The following is a 22,353-nucleotide window of genomic DNA, read 5'->3' on the forward strand; positions in this document are numbered from 1 at the left end:
CGACCGGGATTCGAACCCAGGATCCTAGGATCCCAAGCCGGCACCGTAACTGCTAAGCCAACACCAGGGCTATATACAGACTATTTTAGGCTGGCAGTAAAACAAAGAGGTATGCACACACATCTTTGGGACGACTCACGTTGGTTTAAAACTCGGCCCAGCTATATATGGTCACCCTGGTGTTTCACCCAGAATATTGCTGTAGAATGTATAATGCTTACGGTCCCCAACTCCTCCGTACATTTACGGTCCGTACAGAGCGAACTGACAAAAAGGGGAAAAAACAATCTTACTGACAGTGGGGCAGTTGGGCCATAAGTGGACGTAACAAACGATGGTACAAACCAACTGGAAAGAGGAGACATGGCGAGGGGTGGAGGGGAGGAAGCACAGTAACCCACAAGCAGGGGGGCTGAGCGAGGATCAAGGGGAGGAAGCACAGTAACCCACAAGCAGGAGTGCTGAGCGAGGATCAAGGGCAGGAAGCACAGTAACCCACAAGCAGGAGTGCTGAGCGAGAATCAAGGGGAGGAAGCACAGTAACCCACAAGCAGGAGTGCTGAGCGAGGATCAAGGGGAGGAAGCACAGTAACCCACAAGCAGGAGGCCTGAGTGAGGATCAAGGGGAGACAACAACAACAACATGCATTTTAAAGGCCATTTTCCCTGCTAGAGGATCAAGGGGAGGAAGCACAGTAACCCACAAGCAGGAGGGCTGAGCGAGGATCAAGGGGAGGAAGCACAGTAACCCACAAGCAGGAGTGCTGAGTGAGGATCAAGGGGAGGAAGCACAGTAACCCACAAGCAGGAGGCCTGAGTGAGGATCAAGGGGAGACAACAACAACAACATGCATTTTAAAGGCCATTTTCCCTGCTAGAGGATCAAGGGGAGGAAGCACAGTAACCCACAAGCAGGAGGGCTGAGCGAGGATCAAGGGGAGGAAGCACAGTAACCCACAAGCAGGAGTGCTGAGCGAGGATCAAGGGGAGGAAGCACAGTAACCCACAAGCAGGAGGCCTGAGTGAGGATCAAGGGGAGGAAGCACAGTAACCCACAAGCAGGAGGCCTGAGTGAGGATCAAGGGGAGTAAGCACAGTAACCCACAAGCAGGAGGCCTGAGTGAGGATCAAGGGGAGGAAGCACAGTAACCCACAAGCAGGAGGGCTGAGCGAGGATCAAGGGGAGGAAGCACAGTAACCCACAAGCAGGAGGCCTGAGTGAGGATCAAGGGGAGGAAGCACAGTAACCCACAAGCAGGACGCCTGAGTGAGGATCAAGGGGAGGAAGCACAGTAACCCACAAGCAGGAGGGCTGAGCGAGGATCAAGGGGAGGAAGCACAGTAACCCACAAGCAGGAGGCCTGAGTGAGGATCAAGGGGAGGAAGCACAGTAACCCACAAGCAAGAGGGCTGAGTGAGGATCAAGGGGAGGAAGCACAGTAACCCACAAGCAGGAGGGCTGAGCGAGGATCAAGGGGAGGAAGCACAGTAACCCACAAGCAGGAGGCCTGAGTGAGGATCAAGGGGAGGAAGCACAGTAACCCACAAGCAAGAGGGCTGAGCGAGGATCAAGGGGAGGAAGTACAGTAACCCACAAGCAAGAGGGCTGAGTGAGGATCAAGGGCAGGAAGCACAGTAACCCACAAGCAGGAGGGCTGAGCGAGGATCAGCAGGAGGAAGCACAGTAACCCACAAGCAAGAGGGCTGAGCGAGGATCAAGGGGAGGAAGCACAGTAACCCACAAGCAGGAGGGCTGAGCGAGGATCAAGGGGAGGAAGCACAGTAACCCACAAGCAGGAGGCCTGAGTGAGGATCAAGGGGAGGAAGCACAGTAACCCACAAGCAGGAGGGCTGACTGAGGATCAAGGGGAGGAAGTACAGTAACCCACAAGCAAGAGGGCTGAGTGAGGATCAAGGGCAGGAAGCACAGTAACCCACAAGCAGGAGGGCTGAGCGAGGATCAGCAGGAGGAAGCACAGTAACCCACAAGCAAGAGGGCTGAGCGAGGATCAAGGGGAGGAAGCACAGTAACCCACAAGCAGGAGGGCTGAGCGAGGATCAAGGGCAGGAAGCACAGTAACCCACAAGCAGGAGGGCTGACAGGATCAAGGGGAGGAAGCACAGTAACCCACAAGCAGGGGGGCTGAGCGAGGATCAAGGGGAGGAAGCACAGTAACCCACAAGCAGGAGGGCTGAGCAAGGATCAAGGGGAGGAAGCACAGTAACCCACAAGCAGGAGGCCTGAGTGAGGATCAAGGGGAGACAACAACAACAACATGCATTTTAAAGGCCATTTTCCCTGCTAGAGGATCAAGGGGAGGAAGCACAGTAACCCACAAGCAGGAGGCCTGAGTGAGGATCAAGGGGAGGAAGCACAGTAACCCACAAGCAGGAGGCCTGAGTGAGGATCAAGGGGAGGAAGCACAGTAACCCACAAGCAGGAGGGCTGAGCGACGATCAAGGGGAGGAAGCACAGTAACCCACAAGCAGGAGGCCTGAGTGAGGATCAAGGGGAGGAAGCACAGTAACCCACAAGCAAGAGGGCTGAGTGAGGATCAAGGGGAGGAAGCACAGTAACCCACAAGCAGGAGGCCTGAGTGAGGATCAAGGGGAGGAAGCACAGTAGCCCACAAGCAGGAGGCCTGAGTGAGGATCAAGGGCAGGAAGCACAGTAACCCACAAGCAAGAGGGCTGAGTGAGGATCAAGGGGAGGAAGCACAGTAACCCACAAGCAGGAGGCCTGAGTGAGGATCAAGGGGAGGAAGCACAGTAACCCACAAGCAGGAGGGCTGAGCGACGATCAAGGGGAGGAAGCACAGTAACCCACAAGCAGGAGGCCTGAGTGAGGATCAAGGGGAGGAAGCACAGTAACCCACAAGCAGGACGCCTGAGTGAGGATCAAGGGGAGGAAGCACAGTAACCCACAAGCAAGAGGGCTGAGTGAGGATCAAGGGGAGGAAGCACAGTAACCCACAAGCAGGAGGGCTGAGCGAGGATCAAGGGGAGGAAGCACAGTAACCCACAAGCACGAGGGCTGAGCGAGGATCAAGGGGAGGAAGCACAGTAACCCACAAGCAGGAGGGCTGACTGAGGATCAAGGGGAGGAAGTACAGTAACCCACAAGCAAGAGGGCTGAGTGAGGATCAAGGGCAGGAAGCACAGTAACCCACAAGCAGGAGGGCTGAGCGAGGTTAAGCGGGAGGAAGCACAGTAACCCACAAGCAAAAGGGCTGAGCGAGGATCAAGGGGAGGAAGCACAGTAACCCACAAGCAGGAGGGCTGAGCGAGGATCAAGGGGAGGAAGCACAGTAACCCACAAGCAGGAGGGCTGACTGAGGATCATTGGGAGGAAGCACAGTAACCCACAAGCAAGAGGGCTGAGTGAGGATCAAGGGCAGGAAGCACAGTAACCCACAAGCAGGAGGGCTGAGCGAGGATCAGCGGGAGGAAGCACAGTAACCCACAAGCAAGAGGCCTGAGTGAGGATCAAGGGGAGGAAGCACAGTAACCCACAAGCAGGAGGGTTGAGTGAGGATCAACGGGAGGAAGCACAGTAACCCACAAGCAGGAGGCCTGAGTGAGGATCAACGGGAGGAAGCACAGTAACCCACAAGCAGGAGGCCTGAGCGAGGATCAAGGGGAGGAAGCACAGTAACGTACAAGCAAGAGGGCTGAGTGAGGATCAAGGGCAGGAAGCACAGTAACGTACAAGCAGGAGGGTTGAGTGAGGATCAACGGGAGGAAGCACAGTAACCCACAAGCAGGAGGCCTGAGCGAGGATCAAGGGGAGGAAGCACAGTAACCCACAAGCAGGAGGCCTGAGTGAGGATCAAGGGGAGGAAGCACAGTAACCCACAAGCAAGAGGGCTGAGCGAGGATCAAGGGGAGGAAGCACAGTAACCCACAAGCAGGAGGGCTGACTGAGGATCAAGGGGAGGAAGTACAGTAACCCACAAGCAAGAGGGCTGAGTGAGGATCAAGGGCAGGAAGCACAGTAACCCACAAGCAGGAGGGCTGAGCGAGGATCAGCAGGAGGAAGCACAGTAACCCACAAGCAAGAGGGCTGAGCGAGGATCAAGGGGAGGAAGCACAGTAACCCACAAGCAGGAGGGCTGAGCGAGGATCAAGGGCAGGAAGCACAGTAACCCACAAGCAGGAGGGCTGACAGGATCAAGGGGAGGAAGCACAGTAACCCACAAGCAGGGGGGCTGAGCGAGGATCAAGGGGAGGAAGCACAGTAACCCACAAGCAGGAGGGCTGAGCAAGGATCAAGGGGAGGAAGCACAGTAACCCACAAGCAGGAGGCCTGAGTGAGGATCAAGGGGAGACAACAACAACAACATGCATTTTAAAGGCCATTTTCCCTGCTAGAGGATCAAGGGGAGGAAGCACAGTAACCCACAAGCAGGAGGCCTGAGTGAGGATCAAGGGGAGGAAGCACAGTAACCCACAAGCAGGAGGCCTGAGTGAGGATCAAGGGGAGGAAGCACAGTAACCCACAAGCAGGAGGCCTGAGTGAGGATCAAGGGGAGGAAGCACAGTAACCCACAAGCAGGAGGGCTGAGCGACGATCAAGGGGAGGAAGCACAGTAACCCACAAGCAGGAGGCCTGAGTGAGGATCAAGGGGAGGAAGCACAGTAACCCACAAGCAAGAGGGCTGAGTGAGGATCAAGGGGAGGAAGCACAGTAACCCACAAGCAGGAGGCCTGAGTGAGGATCAAGGGGAGGAAGCACAGTAACCCACAAGCAGGAGGCCTGAGTGAGGATCAAGGGCAGGAAGCACAGTAACCCACAAGCAAGAGGGCTGAGTGAGGATCAAGGGGAGGAAGCACAGTAACCCACAAGCAGGAGGCCTGAGTGAGGATCAAGGGGAGGAAGCACAGTAACCCACAAGCAGGAGGGCTGAGCGACGATCAAGGGGAGGAAGCACAGTAACCCACAAGCAGGAGGCCTGAGTGAGGATCAAGGGGAGGAAGCACAGTAACCCACAAGCAGGACGCCTGAGTGAGGATCAAGGGGAGGAAGCACAGTAACCCACAAGCAAGAGGGCTGAGTGAGGATCAAGGGGAGGAAGCACAGTAACCCACAAGCAGGAGGGCTGAGCGAGGATCAAGGGGAGGAAGCACAGTAACCCACAAGCACGAGGGCTGAGCGAGGATCAAGGGGAGGAAGCACAGTAACCCACAAGCAGGAGGGCTGACTGAGGATCAAGGGGAGGAAGTACAGTAACCCACAAGCAAGAGGGCTGAGTGAGGATCAAGGGCAGGAAGCACAGTAACCCACAAGCAGGAGGGCTGAGCGAGGTTAAGCGGGAGGAAGCACAGTAACCCACAAGCAAGAGGGCTGAGCGAGGATCAAGGGGAGGAAGCACAGTAACCCACAAGCAGGAGGGCTGAGCGAGGATCAAGGGGAGGAAGCACAGTAACCCACAAGCAGGAGGGCTGACTGAGGATCATTGGGAGGAAGCACAGTAACCCACAAGCAAGAGGGCTGAGTGAGGATCAAGGGCAGGAAGCACAGTAACCCACAAGCAGGAGGGCTGAGCGAGGATCAGCGGGAGGAAGCACAGTAACCCACAAGCAAGAGGCCTGAGTGAGGATCAAGGGGAGGAAGCACAGTAACCCACAAGCAGGAGGGTTGAGTGAGGATCAACGGGAGGAAGCACAGTAACCCACAAGCAGGAGGCCTGAGTGAGGATCAACGGGAGGAAGCACAGTAACCCACAAGCAGGAGGCCTGAGCGAGGATCAAGGGGAGGAAGCACAGTAACGTACAAGCAAGAGGGCTGAGTGAGGATCAAGGGCAGGAAGCACAGTAACGTACAAGCAGGAGGGTTGAGTGAGGATCAACGGGAGGAAGCACAGTAACCCACAAGCAGGAGGCCTGAGCGAGGATCAAGGGGAGGAAGCACAGTAACGTACAAGCAAGAGGGCTGAGTGAGGATCAAGGGCAGGAAGCACAGTAACGTACAAGCAGGAGGGTTGAGTGAGGATCAACGGGAGGAAGCACAGTAACCCACAAGCAGGAGGCCTGAGCGAGGATCAAGGGGAGGAAGCACAGTAACCTACAAGCAGGAGGTCGAGTTAATTGGGGGGTAATTAGGGGATTTGGATGACGGGTCATCAGGATAGGGGATATATGATATGATATATGATATGACAGTGCACCACCAGCTCATAGTCATGGAGGGGAGCATGTAATGGAACCCTATCTGGAAAACATTTTCACAAATTGGGGGAAAGAGGCACAATTTGAGTGGAGGTGGGCAGTAAGCCTGTAATTTAGGAATACAACTAGGAGGGTTGACAGGAAGCACGCATGAATTCTGAAGTAGCTAGAAAGGGCCAGAGGGCCAAGAGAGGAGAACGAGCTAAATTTGAGGAGATGTCGTATGTGCGGAGGAGCCACCGACTTGTCTGCAATGTGCGAGCAAAGAGCCAGTGCTGTATATAGAGAGTCTGGACATCCATTGTTCTGCTCGTACAGAGCGAACTGGCTGCTTGATTGGTCAATCCGCATCACGTGCTATCTATCCATGGAGCAAGTTACTTCCAAGCAGTTCGTTTAGTCACTTCCAAATTTCCAAAGTCACTTCCAAAGTAAGAGGCGACTAAGGGTCGGCGTCAGGAAGGGCATCCGGCCATAAAAACATTGCCCACAAGGCTAACCCCCACTCTAGCGGGGGAAAATGATCATTCATTCATTCATATAGAAAGAAAGGAAAGGAAAGAGGAAAGTCAGCATAACCCCACACTATCCTATCAGCCCTTGCAACGTAATCACGATGCACGTGAAATACTGAAGAAAATATCACCACACAGGCCAGATCAAAACTTGGGTCATATCTAGCCCGTGGGACGGAGGTTCCCCATACCTACTCCAGGGCTTCAAAACAGCTGTTCACCACCATTTCAGATCAACCCCGCCCCATCCACAACCATTATCTTTTCTACGTAGCACGAACCGGCGCAAGGCCACCGCTTTCCGGGTTCCCGTTTTGTCCTTCCACGACTGTGATTAAGAGTTTGCGGCTGCAACCAAATTGAGAGAACATGGGCAATTTTGAAACGATGAATTGGCCCTTAAACCGCAGTCACTTACCTCTGTGGTGACGGTGAGCCTTTTTACCTCGGTGGGCGGAGGTTAGGTTTTCAACCCTGTTTGTTGATGTGAAAAGGATATCTCCAAAAGTTTTGGACGAATTTGGAGGAAATTTGGTGGACAGGTAGGGTTTGTGACAAGGAAGAACTGATTAGATTTTGGTGAAGATCCGGATCTGGATCTGGATATGAGAATTTTAAAGTGACTCTTCACCATTGAGAGATGGGGCCAAAACGATATACAACACGATATGTAAAAATGTCGTGGAGGGATTTGGACGAAACAAGGTGGATGAGTTGGTCAGGTGACAAGAACAAGCCGATTCGATTTTAGTTCAGGTGCGGATCCAGACCAGGCCTATCAGTGGATACAAAACGTAAACTGTTCAGCCAGGTGGAGGTATGTGCTCTACCAAGTGCCGTTCTAGTTAATACTGTATTCATATAGACATTCGTATGTATAAATCCTTACCTACTTCATACAAAGTGATACAAATCGATTTGGAAGTACCCAAGTTTATTTCTTGTTCTGAAGGTAAGAATTAAACTACAAGTTAAAACAAGAGGGGTTTTGGTTGAGGGCCGGGGTGTCCACCAGAAAAAAAAGTGGAGAGATGTAACCGTATGCGTACCGGCAATGAGCGCACCAGGGTCAGAGGAGCGATGAACACGAGGTGGCAACAACGAGTGCACATCCTTACGGCGAGGACTCGAAGGCACTGGCGTTATTGTGCTGACCTGCTGTGTTGGTATATGAACAAGGCAGCAAAAAGACGAGGAAAGGTAAAAGTAAAAAAAGAGTAAGAAGAGGCAAATGCAACTGTAGAATGTTCAACAATATATGTTAACAGTCATGGCGACAAGTCTGCAGAGGGGGCTTGAAGAAGAAATGGGGTGTGGAAGACAGAGTCAGAGTGGGTAGGGGGCAAAGGAGGGACAGGGTTGGCAAAGGGGAGGAGGCTGAGCCTTTGGAGGGGGTTGCGGACTTGGGGTTTGGGGGTGCGTGGGTGGGGAGGGTGACGACTTGAAGAAGAATGGCGGACCCGTGTGGTTGGGAAGGGGCTGGGGGAAGATGGAGATTGAAGAAAAAAGGGGGCGTGGAGGACAGAGCGTTTGAGTGAGAGTGGGGACAGAGAAGGTAGTTGGGAAAGGAGGGTTGAGGGATTGGGGGGCTGCAGACTTGAAGAAAGGGGGAGTGGAGGACAGAGAGTTGGAGAAGGGGGGCAGATAATGGGGACTTGGGGCTGGGTGATTGAGGGCTTGAAGGAAAAAGGGGTTGAAGACTTTGAGGTCACGTTTTACATTACGCGGAATTTCCACGGGTCCCTGAAATTATGCTGTCAAAGGACATTCCTGTCAAACTCTCACAATACTCCACTCTATTGAGAATTAATTCCCTTAAAAGAGCTGAGTGGAACAGGGTTATCTGTTCGTCTATATATATATATATATATAAATAAATGCAAATTGAATGATTGGTTCGGAACGAGGTAAAAGTCGTAACACAGCACATGTAATGCTGGATGTTATTCATGAAATTTCCAGTTACATGCATTTTTGGTGAGCATTCTGGTGGTGTATAGGCTCAGAGTCGTTGGTTTGCACACCTAGCGGAAGTAAAAAAAAAAAATACAACCACAAACTATTCAGTCAATTCTGTCAACGTAGAATTACCTTTCCGTTGATTTACTTCACCGAGAAACCTCAGCAGTCTTAACAGTGAGTGACTATTAAGCCGTCAAGGGATATTCATAGCAATCTCCGTAAATAACTATGGTTAATTTTTTTTGCCAAGCCAACTAGGGAGAGCGGGGGTTAAGACTTGAGGAAGAAAGGGAGAGGAGAGGACAGAGAGTTGTGGTGGTAGAGGGGCAGAGAGTAGACAGAGCTGGTAGAGCGGGTATGGGGACTTGGGGTGGGAGGGAGGTTGAAGACTTGTGATTGTGGACTTGGGGCTAGGAAGGGGGTGGGGGAGGACAGGGCAAAGTGATGGAACAAGTCTGCCACATTGGATAAACTAGTGAGGTATCCATGCTACACACGGGTGGGAGGCCAGAAGCAAACAGACAATGCAGAAACGGCGAATGCTAAAGCATGAAACCAATAAATTCCACATTCCTGTAGCACCTTCAGTCGCACGTCAGACATGGACAGCAAGTTCGTGAAGGACTTTCATGAAAAACGTACCCGTTGGCAAACAAACGGGTACGTTTGTTCCATACCCAGTCAATGGCGAAACTGCATATGGCGATCCGCGAATTCACGTTTAGAAAGTAGAAACCGTCACTGCATTCGCGGCAGGTTCATAATTGTCATCAAAATCTAAACAGTATTTGTAGAATTTCAATAAAAGCCACATCACTGTTCATATCGGTAAATATTATTCCATCGTGTTTGGAAAAACTGGAAAATAGGAAAACTTGGAAAAACAATATAGCCTATTTTACTCCCATGGGTCCCAGGAATACCGACCCAAAATATCGTTGCGATCGGTTAAGCCGTTTTTGCGGTACCTTCGAACGGACAGGCGGACATTTGGTGAATTATAGTAAGATAATCCAAATAATAAGACCAATGAGAAATCAGAAAAGATACATAAAATCAAAAAAACATTATTTTGATGTTTAAAAATATATAATTTGAAAAATATTTTGTGGAAAATCGAAGTAAGGACCCCCTGAGTATACCTTGAAAATTTGGTGTTGATCAGCCTCAGGGTCTCGGAGTAGTTACCAGACAAACAGAGAGCTCTCTGTTTGAAATATTAAAATTGAAAAAGGCCATTCTCAGTATGTATGAATGAATATAAATGAATGAATGATCGTTTTACGGCCATTTTCCCCGCTAGAGCGGGTGAAAATCAAAGAACAAAAACAGGGCTGGGCCTATATTCACCAACTTTTGCATATATGTTAGTATTATCCAGCGTCAGGTAATGAGCATAAAATAAAATAAAAATCTCCACCCCCCCATGATGGGAGGGGAAGGGGGGTGAGGAGATATGACTTGTGATTTTCGTGTCTGTACACGTGCCAGTGTAAGTGGGCACAACATATAGTTTCCCCACCTCCATCACTGATCGCCCCCTCCAGACCACCCATGGCTGCTCCCGAGGGGAGCGGTGTTAGTAATAATAATGGAAAAGTTTTTATCACGTAAATATGCATATACATCGGGAGATCTCGCGAGATCTTTGTCGGCGAGTCACGTCTTTTCGAAGCTGTCCACGCTCTCACACTTTTGAAGTTAAGTAATTGTTCACAATTGTGTTTTTGTCGAAACTGTATTTATCTTTCGGTGTGTGTACCTATAGTGTGTCCTTAGGAAGATTCTCGGTGTTAATTTTTCATACCTGTATAGAAAATCGTCGGTTAATTCGTGTCGCGTATTTTGAGGCCTTGTCGGCTACCGTGTCCTACCTTGAGGCTTTGTTTTTCTCTCAGCAGTCCGTCGATTGTGCTCCAATTACTTTCATTCTCTCAGTTTTTCCCAGTCTTTTCAACCCATACGTCCTTGTTTAAAATCTCAACTCAAGCAAAAAAACCCCCCCAAAAAAACCATTTCCTTCTCTGTTCTCATTCGTTGTTCTTATTCGTTTGTTCATTGTTCTTATTCGTTCGTTCGTTCTTCGATCACGTGTTTCACCTCCATTTCCCCAGATAGTTTTCACTGTTAAATTTTAAAATGTTTAAACTTTCCCCTGAAATACTGTATTCTGTCGTATATCGCCACACCTTTTTCATCTTCTTCTTTAAAAGGGTGTTTTCGACTTGCTCACCAAATCTATTTATTCCAAAAAAAAATTCCATCTCTTAGTGCCTCTTTCCTACATTCCCTAAACTCACCTGCACTCCATCCCCCCTCCAGCGTCCTCAAACATATTTTTGACTCGAAGGTCACAAGAAACTCATTTTGCAATAAATGTCCGTTTCCCATTAATCGTACACTTTCTAAAATCCAAACTCACCCCTCCCCTCCAAATCTTCCCCATCACCCCTCCCCTCCAAAACTTCCCCATCACCCCTCCCCCTCCAAATCTTCCCCCTTGCCCCTCCCCTCCAAATCTTCCCCATCACCCATCTCTTTCAAATCTTCCCCCTTGCCCCTCCCCTCCAAACCTTCCCCATCACCCATCCCTTTCAAATCTTCCCCCTTGCCCCTCCCCTCCAAATCCTCCCCATCACCCATCCCTTTCAAATCTCCCCCCCTGCCCCTTCCCTCCTAAACTCCCCCCAAACCCCTCCCCTCCTAGACTCCCCCTCACCCCTCCCCTCCTAGACTCCCCCCTCAACCCTCCCCTCCAAATCCCCCCCATCTCCCTTCCCTCCTAAAATCTCCCCACCCTCATTTCTTCTCCATTTCCCCCCTCTCACCCCTCCTCCTCAAAAAAGCATCCTCCCCGCTTCCTCCCCCTTCCAACTCTCACCTCCATCTCCCCCAACCTTCTGCCTCGCTCTTCCCCCTCCTCAAATAACACGTCACTGTGCCTCACCCAATCACCATCAAACCTTTTGTCCGCCCCATCCTTCCCTTTCTCCGAGCTATTCTGAAATCTCTGACACACCTTCAACAGCTCTCCCTACCTCTTCCTCCTCTTCCACATCTTACCCTACCCCTCCCCCCCCCTGTTCTGTATCCGATGCTCCCCCTTCCTCTTCATTAACGGTATGGACCTCAAACATCCGGGGCCTTCGCTCAAACTTGACTGATCTCTCCATACAGGTTGCTTAACAGAAACTTTCCTTCTTCATGATGTCTCTGATTCCTTAGTATCTATCCTGGGTTACTCCCTCCTCAGGTATGATAGACCTGAGCCTCGTCATGGAGGTGGGGTTGCTATCTTTATCAAAAACTCTCTTCCTCACTCGCCCTACACTGCCCTCTCTCCACCTCACCCCCAGGAATACCTCTGGCTACGGCTTCCCCTTCGCTCCCACCTTTTGTTCATATGTGTGTTTTACCGTCCACCAAACAGTGATGACTCCATCTACATCTCGCTGTCTGATAATATGGACCAACTTCTATCTACTCATCCCAACTCTCTCTTCCTCATATGTGGTGATTTCAATTGTCACCATGCCAGTTGGCCTGGTGTGGGTACCTCTCTCACCAGCCATGGCTCCTCAGCAAAGGACTTCTGCGACTCACTGGGACTGACACAATCTGTCAATTTCCTGACCTCAACGTTGCATCTTCTCTTCTGGACTTGGTTATGACTAACTTCCCTGAAAATGTCTGCTGCTCTTCGTCTGCTCCAATCGGCTCATCTGATCATGTGCTTGTTAAAGTGGACATCTCTCTGACCATTCTCAGAGAGCCTCCTCAGCGTCGACGAGTCTGGCATTTCACTCAGGTCAACTGGCACGGTCTTCAAGCAGCCATCAATCATCTGGACTGGTCTCCCATCTCGACCGCGTCTGACATCAACTCATCCTGGGAATTCTTCCAAAGTAAATTGCTCTCTCTCATGCACAGATTTAGCCCATCTCGTCTTCAGTTGTCATACCCTTCCTCCCGTCCATGGTACACAGAATCTTGTGGTGAGGCTGTTGCCCAGAAACAACTTGCCTTTGTCTCCTGGAAAGCAAATCCATTGGAAGGAAATCTCATTTCCTTTCACAAAGCCCGAAACAAGTGTGTGTCCACCCTCAGGAGAGCCAGGAAACAATATCTCTCCGTTCTCAAGACCGAACTCTCTTATCTGTCTCCCTCTTCCAAATCCCGGTGGCGTCTGGTCAAATCTGTTTCTGGTGTTTGTTCCCCCTCCATCCATCCCCTCCCTTACCTCAAACAGCTACACAGCTGACTCCGCACGTGAAAAAGCTGAATGCCTAAACTCTGTGTTTGCCTCTAAATCTTGTGTCCCAAACCCATCCCTCTCTGTACCCACCGTACCCAGTCGTACCCAGCTGCTCCTGGACTCTGTGTCCTTTCCTCTTGACAAGGTGGAAAAGTTTCTGTCAACCCTCGACTGATTCTGCAACTGGACCTGACGGCATCAGCCCCCGGGTCATAAAATCCTGTTCTTCCGCTCTTTCATTCCCTCTCTGTTCTCTTCACCCTCTCTTTTGCTCAAGGTCATCTGCCCACATCTTGGAAATCAGCCAACATCACTGCTTTACACAAAAACAGATCCTTGCAACCACAGACCAATTAGTCCGTGGGCTGAGTAGGGTTTACATGCACCCCCCCCCCCCCACAACTTAACTTCCCGGGTATGTCCATGTACCCCCCACCCTAGGGGTTAGGAAAAACCATGTTAACAGAAAAAAAACTCATTCCCAAGGTACCTCCCACGCATATTTTGATGTTACCCCCCCTGTGTCAGTGATTTCCGAAAATTAGGGGTAGGCGAAATTCAAATGGCCATAACTTTTTACCTAGTCATCCTATGTTTGCATATGACCCTCAAAATGTTTGTCCTGGGACACTCTTTACAATGATATGTGTTATATGCAAATGAGGTCACTAATGAGGTCACCAGAGGTCAAACTATGAGGAAATGAGTTTTTTTTCTGTTAACATGGTTTTTCCTAACCCCTAGGGTAGGGGGTACATGGACATACCCAGGAAGTTAAGTTGTGGGGAGGGTGGTGCATGTAAACCCTACTCAGCCCACGGACTAAATCAGCCTTCTCCCAATTATCAGCAAAGTCATGGAATCCATCATTGCTTCGGATATAAAATCTTTCCTCTTCTCCAATGGCTTGATCTCTGATCATCACTTTGGTTTCAGACCAGGTCACTCTACTCTGGACATGCTGCTTCTGCTGTCTCAACAATGGATGGAGGTCCTCAATGCCAAACAGGAAATTAGAGCTGTCTCCCTTGACATATCATGTGCCTTCGATACGGTCTGGCACCTCGCTCTGCTCACCAAACTCTCCTCCTTTGGAATCCATGGAAATCTCCACGCATGGCTGGCGGACTTCCTCTCGAGTCGCAGTCAACGTGTGGCCCTGAATGGGTTTCTCTCATCTCCTCTTCCTGTTCAGGCTGGAGTTCCCCAAGGCAGTGTTCTGGGCCCTGTGCTTTTTATGGTCTTCATCAATGATCTCTCTGACTCTCTTGAAAATCCTATCTATCTCTTTGCTGATGACTCCACTCTCTGCCGCTCCATTCCTCATCCCTCAGATCGGCAGTCTGCAGCCTCCTCACTCTCTGCAGACCTGGACAAAATCACAGACTGGGCAAACAAGTGGAACATGTCTTTCAATCCTGACAAATCTCACACTCTTACGATGTCTCTCCGAAAAGACCGACTGGACAACCCTCCCATCCACTTTCTGAATAATCCTCTCCAAGAAGTTCTGTCACTGAAGCTTTTGGGTCTCACTATCTGCCATGATCTTTCCTGGGAAAATCACATTTCCAAGCTGGCCTCCAAAGCCAGTCGCCGACTGGGGCATCCTCCGTCGTGCGAAGTCCTTCCTTGGCACACCTGAGCTCCTCACCACATACAAGGCTTTCATCCGCAGCTCAATGGAGTACTGCTCTCCCCTATGGGCTGGTGCTCCTGCCTCACACCTAGCTCGTCTTCACGCTGTTGAAACCAAAGTGTTCAGAATCATTGGAATCTCCAGCGATGAAGCTATCTCCGAGGGCCTTTCACTTACTCACCGCAGGCAGGTTGGTGGTCTTTCCATCTTCTACCGACTCCTCTCCGGCCTTGCTCCCCCAGCTCTCTGTCCCCCAAATATTCCTACAGGTCGCACAAGATCTGCCAGCAACGCTCTTATGGTTAAACTGCCAAAATCAAGACTCTCTGCTCACCTTCGCTCCTGCATTCCTCTTTTCTCCTGCCTCTGGAACAAACTCCCTCACTTTCTTCAATCCCACTCCTCCCTCCAGATCTTTAAAACAGCTGTTCACCACCATCTCTTATCTTCCCCCATCCAAAACCTTGATCTTTTCTACCCCCGCTAATTTCACCCCAAATCCACTTTTTTGAAATACCAACTTCTTTCCTGGAAGTCCTTGGTGTCCTTGTGTTTTATACTTCTCCCACCCCCCTCCCCCTTCCCACGCCTCCTCCCCCCAAGCCCTCTCCCTCCCACACATCTCCCGATGTCCCTTCTCTCAAATGTTGTGTTTGTGTGCTTCCCCTTCTCTCCCCATCTTGTCTACCGCTCCCTCTTTTGATATATTTTGTTTGTCTGTTTGATTTTTTTTGTGTGTGATAAATGTTAGCTCTTTCACGAGCCTCGATTCTGTATACAAAAAAAAAAACAATGCACACACATATATATGTATATATATATGATACTGTGCAGAATTACTGTTTTGTTGCGGGTAATTTTTTTTATAACACGCGCTACATCCCCACAGAGTCAATCTGGTGCAACATGCAATATCTGGCTGGTGGCATGTTACCTTTGGTTGGAGGGAGATGGACGAGACAGGTGTCACAGGAAGCCACGATCTCACATCTTCACCAAAACCTGGCTCAACCAAAACCTGCACAGTGCACAAAAAAGAGAAACTAAAATGCAATGTACTCAAATGTGACATTTAAAAGTTGTACATCCGCAAAATTTCACCACAAAATATGAAATATTTTGCAGATAATTTGTGCAACTTGTGATTAAGCATGTAAGATACAATAAAATGAATCAAAGGTTGCGAAAAGACAAAATTTTGGGTGACAACACAACACACGATATATTCCGTGACGATACAGTCACGACTGCAGCACTAGAAGGGCCTGTTGCAGTGCCAAGATGCCAAGATCAAATGCTGTCATGAAGCAGATGTAAAGCGAAGCCACCGACTAGTTTCACCCTTTTTTGGGGCTCGTCAGTGCAACACATCGCTGTTCCATCCACGTAGTGTAACCAGTATAAAGCCATAAGGCTTCAAAGTCACTAAGTGTGCGGAAGTGAAGAATTGAAAATTGAGAATATGTAGTTGAACAGGATTAATGAAAGTAGAATAGGTGAATGGGGAAGAAGATGGTGGAAAAAGGGAAATAAATACTCCATGAAATAAACAGACCGACAGATATATTCTCCCAAGTACCTCGTCATTATTCTTTTGAGAAGGTCGAACGTTTAATGAACTTGAATTACATTGCCGACTTCCGTACCTTCCCATCGATGAAAGCAACCTCTCCGTGCAGCACAACCCGCCGCACCATGCCCTTCACCCGACGTCCAGCAAAAGGTGTCCAACATGCCTTGCTGAATTGAGGTACGTCTGGGATGATCCACTCCTGGTCCACATCCACCTTTACGTGGAAAAATACAACGTTTCAAATGTAAGGCTAATGGGACCGACTTATCATGCCACATCTGCAGGAATCTCTGGGAGGGGAAAGGGGGAAGAAGGGCAGGTTCTAGCAAGACTTTCCTTAAGCATGTTAGCAAACTATTAGATTAATACTCTATATCTTACTAAACACATGAGTAATCACAACTCATTGATTCAATATAATATGATCAATAATAATCAATAACAAAAAGGAATCACCCAATAATCAACAAAAATAATCAATAAAAATAATAATAAATAAATATATATAACACAATCAAATCATCAATAATAATAATCAATAATATAATAAAATAATGATCAATAATTAATCAATCAATAATCAATAAAGATAAATCAATAACAAGACCGAAAGTCTAAGCGGCGTAGCCGGGCTTGTAAAATATTATAAACCACAAACATATGATTAGCTTTTTAAGCAGTCACTAATGCTGCTTATAACATTAGACAAAGATATTTGGAGGAATCCAGATATCCGTGAGGTAGGTTTTACTTACAGAACTGAGGGAAGATCTACTGTAATCTATATACCCCACAAGGGTTGGATTAATAAAGCTATCAAAAACCCGAGGCGCATTCCTTACTTCCGCGGTTGTTAGTTTCGTACACCGCTTATCATGGAATCATGAACCATACACCGCTTCAATCCATGAACTGTTTATTCACGATATTGGAATTAAAGTGTTATGGTCATATTTACGATATTATTATTATTATTACTATTACGAAAACGATACACTACTGTATTAAGAAACCTGGGCTTAATTTGTCCGAAGTGGCCCAAAGTTGAGGCATGAAGCCTCAGGCCTACACGTACCGTTTTGTTGCAAGAGAAGCAACGCCGGTGTTTTCGATATTTGATGGTCCTTTTAACAATCGGTTTGTTTGTGTTTCACACTGAATGAAAAACATAAAAGTAGAGCATGGCGATTGTGATATATGACAGGCTTGACGATATGTTCGGCCTGAACGAAATTGGAATCAAAATGGCGGTGTGTGGAGAGTCAGCCGCGTACGTCGGTCATAATGACATCAGACATAATCAGTTCACCCTGTCATGTGACCAGATCCTCAGCTCTAATTGGTATATGTTTGAGGGGACATACATACATATATACATACATACATACAGACATACAGACGGACAAAAACTGTTCTAGACGGCTTTGCCCTATGGGCTATGCCGTAAAAATAATCAATTATTTACTCAATGACATGTATAAACATTTCATCTGTTACAATTCCGCACACCATGAATCACAAAAGGTAAATGAAAATTTTCAATGTAACTTTTCAAAACTGTATCAACCTCAACATAAGTGTTGTCCTGCTCAGGTAGATGGAATATGCGACGAGGGTTATCGTGCATACGAGTAACAATATCATCAATGGTAAGGCGCCCATCATTAGTTGCAGTAAGCAGCAAGGGTAGCATGGTTTCCAGGCCGGGATAGCCAGGCGGAGGATTCGCTCCATCTTTCTCGGCCAACGTATGAGGAGCTGTGAGGGAAATTGCAACAGGTAGGGCATGGAGGAACAATAAATATTTCGACTGTAAGAATCCACAAGTTTTAAGAATATTTTTCAAAGAATTCGACTTTACCATTCCGCCAAACCCACATTAACTTGTGTAGACGAGCAAGTCATGCATAAAAAAATAAAAATAATACTGTACATACTAGTGGGGTCACCCGTGGGAATCCCACGGGTATGGACGTGTGTGACATTTCGACATCTTGGTTTGTATGCTGCACATTAAATTTTACAAAATGGTTAAAATGGTGTAATTAACACAATTTATTTATTTCACATAATATGTGACCCCTCACTCCTCTCCACCCTCACGCCTCTCCAATGCCACTCCTCCTCGCACTCCTCTCCAACACCTCCTCGCACTCCTCTCCAACACATCCTCGCACTCCTCTCCAACACCTCCTCGCACTCCTCTCCAACACCTCCTCGCACTCCTCTCCAACACCTCCTCGCACTCCTCTCCAACACCTCCTCGCACTCCTCTCCAACACCTCCTCGCACTCCTCTCCAACACCTCCTCGCACTCCTCTCCAACACCTCCTCGCACTCCTCTCCAACCCCTCGCACTCTTCTCCAACCCCTCGCACTCCTCTCCAACCCCTCGTACTCCTCGCCAACCCCTCGCACTCCTCTCCAACCCCTCGCACTCCTCTCCAACCCTTCGCACTCCTCTCCAACCCCTCGCACTCCTCTCCAACCCCTCGCACTCCTCTCCAACCATTCACACTCCTCTCCAATCCCCCGCACTCCTCTCCAATCCCCCGCACTCCTCTCCAACCCCTCGCACTCCTCTCCAACCCCTCGCACTCCTCTCCAATCCCCCGCACTCCTCTCCAATCCCCCGCACTCCTCTCCAATCCCCCGCACTCCTCTCCAATCCCCCGCACTCCTCTCCAATCCCCCGCACTCCTCTCCAATCCCCCGCACTCCTCTCCAATCCCCCGCACTCCTCTCAAATCCCCCGCACTCCTCTCAAATCCCCCGCACTCCTCTCAAATCCCCCGCACTCCTCTCAAATCCCCCGCACTCCTCTCAAATCCCCCGCACTCCTCTCAAATCCCCCGCACTCCTCTCAAATCCCCCGCACTCCTCTCAAATCCCCCGCACTCCTCTCAAATCCCCCGCACTCCTCTCAAATCCCCCGCACTCCTCTCAAATCCCCCGCACTCCTCTCAAATCCCCCGCACTCCTCTCAAATCCCCCGCACTCCTCTCAAATCCCCCGCACTCCTCTCAAATCCCCCGCACTCCTCTCAAATCCCCCGCACTCCTCTCAAATCCCCCGCACTCCTCTCAAATCCCCCGCACTCCTCTCAAATCCCCCGCACTCCTCTCAAATCCCCCGCACTCCTCTCAAATCCCCCGCACTCCTCTCAAATCCCCCGCACTCCTCTCAAATCCCTCGCACTCCTCTCAAATCCCTCGCACTCCTCTCAAATCCCTCGCACTCCTCTCAAATCCCTCGCACTCCTCTCAAATCCCTCGCACTCCTCTCAAATCCCTCGCACTCCTCTCAAATCCCTCGCACTCCTCTCAAATCCCTCGCACTCCTCTCAAATCCCTCGCACTCCTCTCAAATCCCTCGCACTCCTCTCAAATCCCTCGCACTCCTCTCAAACCCCTCGCACTCCTCTCCAACCCCTCGCACTCCTCTCAAACCCCTCGCACTCCTCTCAAACCCCTCGCACTCCTCTCAAACCCCTCGCACTCCTCTCAAACTCCTCGCACTCCTCTCCAATATCTCCTCACACTCCTCTCCGCTCCAATCGGCCCTCACTCTCCGCTCCAATCGGTCCTCACTCTCCAACCCCTAGCTCCTCGCTCTCCAACCCCTAGCTCCTCGCTCTCCAACCCCTCGCTCCTCGCTCTCCAACCCCTAGCTCCTCGCTCTCCAACCCCTCGTTCCTCGCTCTCCAACCCCTCGCCCCTCACTCTCCAACCTCTCGCTCCTCAATCTCCAACTCCTCGCTCCTCTCCAACCCTCCTCATCGTTGACTCGTTGTTGCCGCAGCATCCTGTGCGGTTCTCCCGTCTCGTGCGGTCTCTGTGCAGTTCTTGCTACATCCTGTTCAAGTCTGCATTGACGTTCGTCGACGGCCTCGTTCGCCCGTCTCATTCGTTTTCTTGCTACATCCTGTTCAAATCTGCGTTCTTCATCGACCGTCGCATTCATTTTGGAAATGGAAGCTTCCACGCAACGCATTAATTGTCACGATCCTCAAGAGGACATCAAATGTCTCGTTTGTCTCGTAATCATCAAATGACAAATGGCAAGTAAATTACATTGTGAAAATTAAAGATTTCAAATAAACCTATTTAAAGTGTATGCGCACATAACTAATAAAAAAAAACGAAGAAATATCTCGGTAATTTCCTGAAACATATTTTACTTCCGGATAATAATGTTGAATGAAATAGGAAAGAACGAAGATATATATGTCGTTTTTGTGCCGACTCTCATAAAACGTAAAAGTGTTATATCTTAACGGAAAAGAAAAAGAGAATTTTTAATATATGTCGACATTTTCCCCGAATGTTATTTTAGGCGGTGTATTTTCGTGTATCAGCGTAGCGCGATTTTTATAAATATATCTGCATTTTCCCGTGTGTGCGTGAATGTTCTCAATTATTTCTGACACCGAGTCTAAAACCATCGATAAAAATTAAATCAGATGGTGAATTCGAGATAAAATCGTGAGGGTGACTCGATGAATGGGCTTTATTTTACAGGCCTTTGAGAATTCATTTCGTTCTATAAACGGAAACTTTCATGGGATTTTCTTCCCGTTTTTTTTCAATCGAGTCTAACTATGTTAGCGACTGTTAAAAATGAAATGATATATCGAATTAGAATTGAAATAAACCTGTGTGAGAGAAAGACAGCATGGGCCTAACTAAACAGGCCTCAGCCATTCGAGATAATAAAATTGTGGATATTTGATTACATGAAGCCTCTCCAAGAATGGGTGGAGCTATGGGTGGAGCTACTCTGCAAACGGACTAAGCCACACCCCCGGGCAGACGGATCACCTACGCCTATTATATAGTAAGGGAAACATGAAAATCTGTTAACTAAATTGTTACCAAAAAATTTCTTCACCAATATGTTTGTAAAGGTGTGTAATAACATGTGTTAAAATGTTGAAGGTCAACTCCCGTGGGAAACCCAGAAAAAAAGCTGTTGAATTCGGGTACCGAAAAATTATTTTCGAGAATTTTTATTTTTTTTAATCGGCCCTTAAGTAACTTATGAGGGGTCAAATAAGGGTTTTTCATGATTCTGAGTTGATTGTTAACATTTATATTTCACCACAGACACTCCTTTGTGGAAAAATAATTTCTAAATATATCTCATTTTCTACTTTGCAGGACATGGAGTCTAGCAATATGGATGAAGACGTTACTCCACCTGTGCTCAATTGCTTCATCTGTGCACGCTCGGATACACCAGCTGAAAGGCTCATACAGGCAACTCCAAAGGGATACTCAACTTTATTGAAACAAGCAGAAACTGTCGAAAATGTTACTGTTGTGGAACGTATGAAGGAGGCTCAAAAGGAAGGAAAACTGAGGTACCACCAGAAGTGTAAAAATGATCTGTACAACAACTTTGTTGCAACCACCAAGAAGTCAGCTCAAGCATCAAAGGCAGAGAAAGAGTCATCAAAGTTGAAGAGAAGACGCACTACTTGTGAGTTCAGTTCATCAACTGGCTGCAGTTCTAGAAGATCACAGTCAGTTGACCTCCTGTATAAGGATGTATGCATTCTTTGCAACCAACCAGCCCAGCTCTACAAAAATAATCCAGCACAAGCTAGAAAGAAATACAGAGTGCCAGATAATTTGACTGCAGATACACTGAAGGCAAGCTTGCTGAAGACAGCACGGAGTCGCGGGGATGACTGGGGCACTGAAGTCACTGGACGCCTGGAAGGGATCAACGACTTGGTAGCAGAAGAAACACTGTACCATTTGCGATGCAAACTTATGTTTGCGAGAGGTGACAGCTTGTCCAAGACTGATGAGGAAGGAAAAAGGAAGAGAGGACAGAGGAGTATTGATGAGGAGCGAGAGGCAGTTTTTATTGAATTCTGCGAATGGTTAGACTCAGAATTAGAGCATGGGGTAATGAACATGGACCAAGTCCATGAAAAGCTGCAGGAGTTTGATCAGTCACCAGAGAAGAGCCTTTCTTATTCAAAGCATTGGCTAAAGATAAAACTTCTAGAGAAATACGAAGACACCTTGTATTTCACAACACAGGAAAGAAGGGCAGATGTACTCTGTCTCAAAGATGGCACCGACAATATTCTGCGAGCGCATCATGCTAATCTTGACCATGGAGATGAGAAGACTCAGATCATAAAGACGGCACTCAAGTTCATATCCAATGATATTGCCTTGATTGATTTAGGTCCAAAGTCATACCCCACCACACACAGTATGACTGA

The 22,353-nt window shown here is 48.6% G+C and overlaps 1 protein-coding gene across 1 annotated transcript in view; it reads right to left on the reverse strand.

The window, feature by feature from the left end:
* Nucleotides 1-22,353, reverse strand: part of LOC137423697 (multifunctional protein CAD) — a 155,840-nt gene that overhangs the window by 9,508 nt on the left and 123,979 nt on the right. Inside the window, 4 exon segments of the mRNA XM_078773801.1 lie at nucleotides 7,733-7,841; nucleotides 15,474-15,557; nucleotides 16,186-16,326; nucleotides 17,680-17,870. Coding sequence (XP_078629927.1) covers nucleotides 7,733-7,841; nucleotides 15,474-15,557; nucleotides 16,186-16,326; nucleotides 17,680-17,870 — 525 coding nt within the window.

The sequence above is a fragment of the Myxine glutinosa genome, chromosome 3, assembly GCF_964187855.1.
Source record: "Myxine glutinosa chromosome 3, kmMyxGlut1.1, whole genome shotgun sequence".
NCBI lineage: Eukaryota > Metazoa > Chordata > Myxini > Myxiniformes > Myxinidae > Myxine > Myxine glutinosa.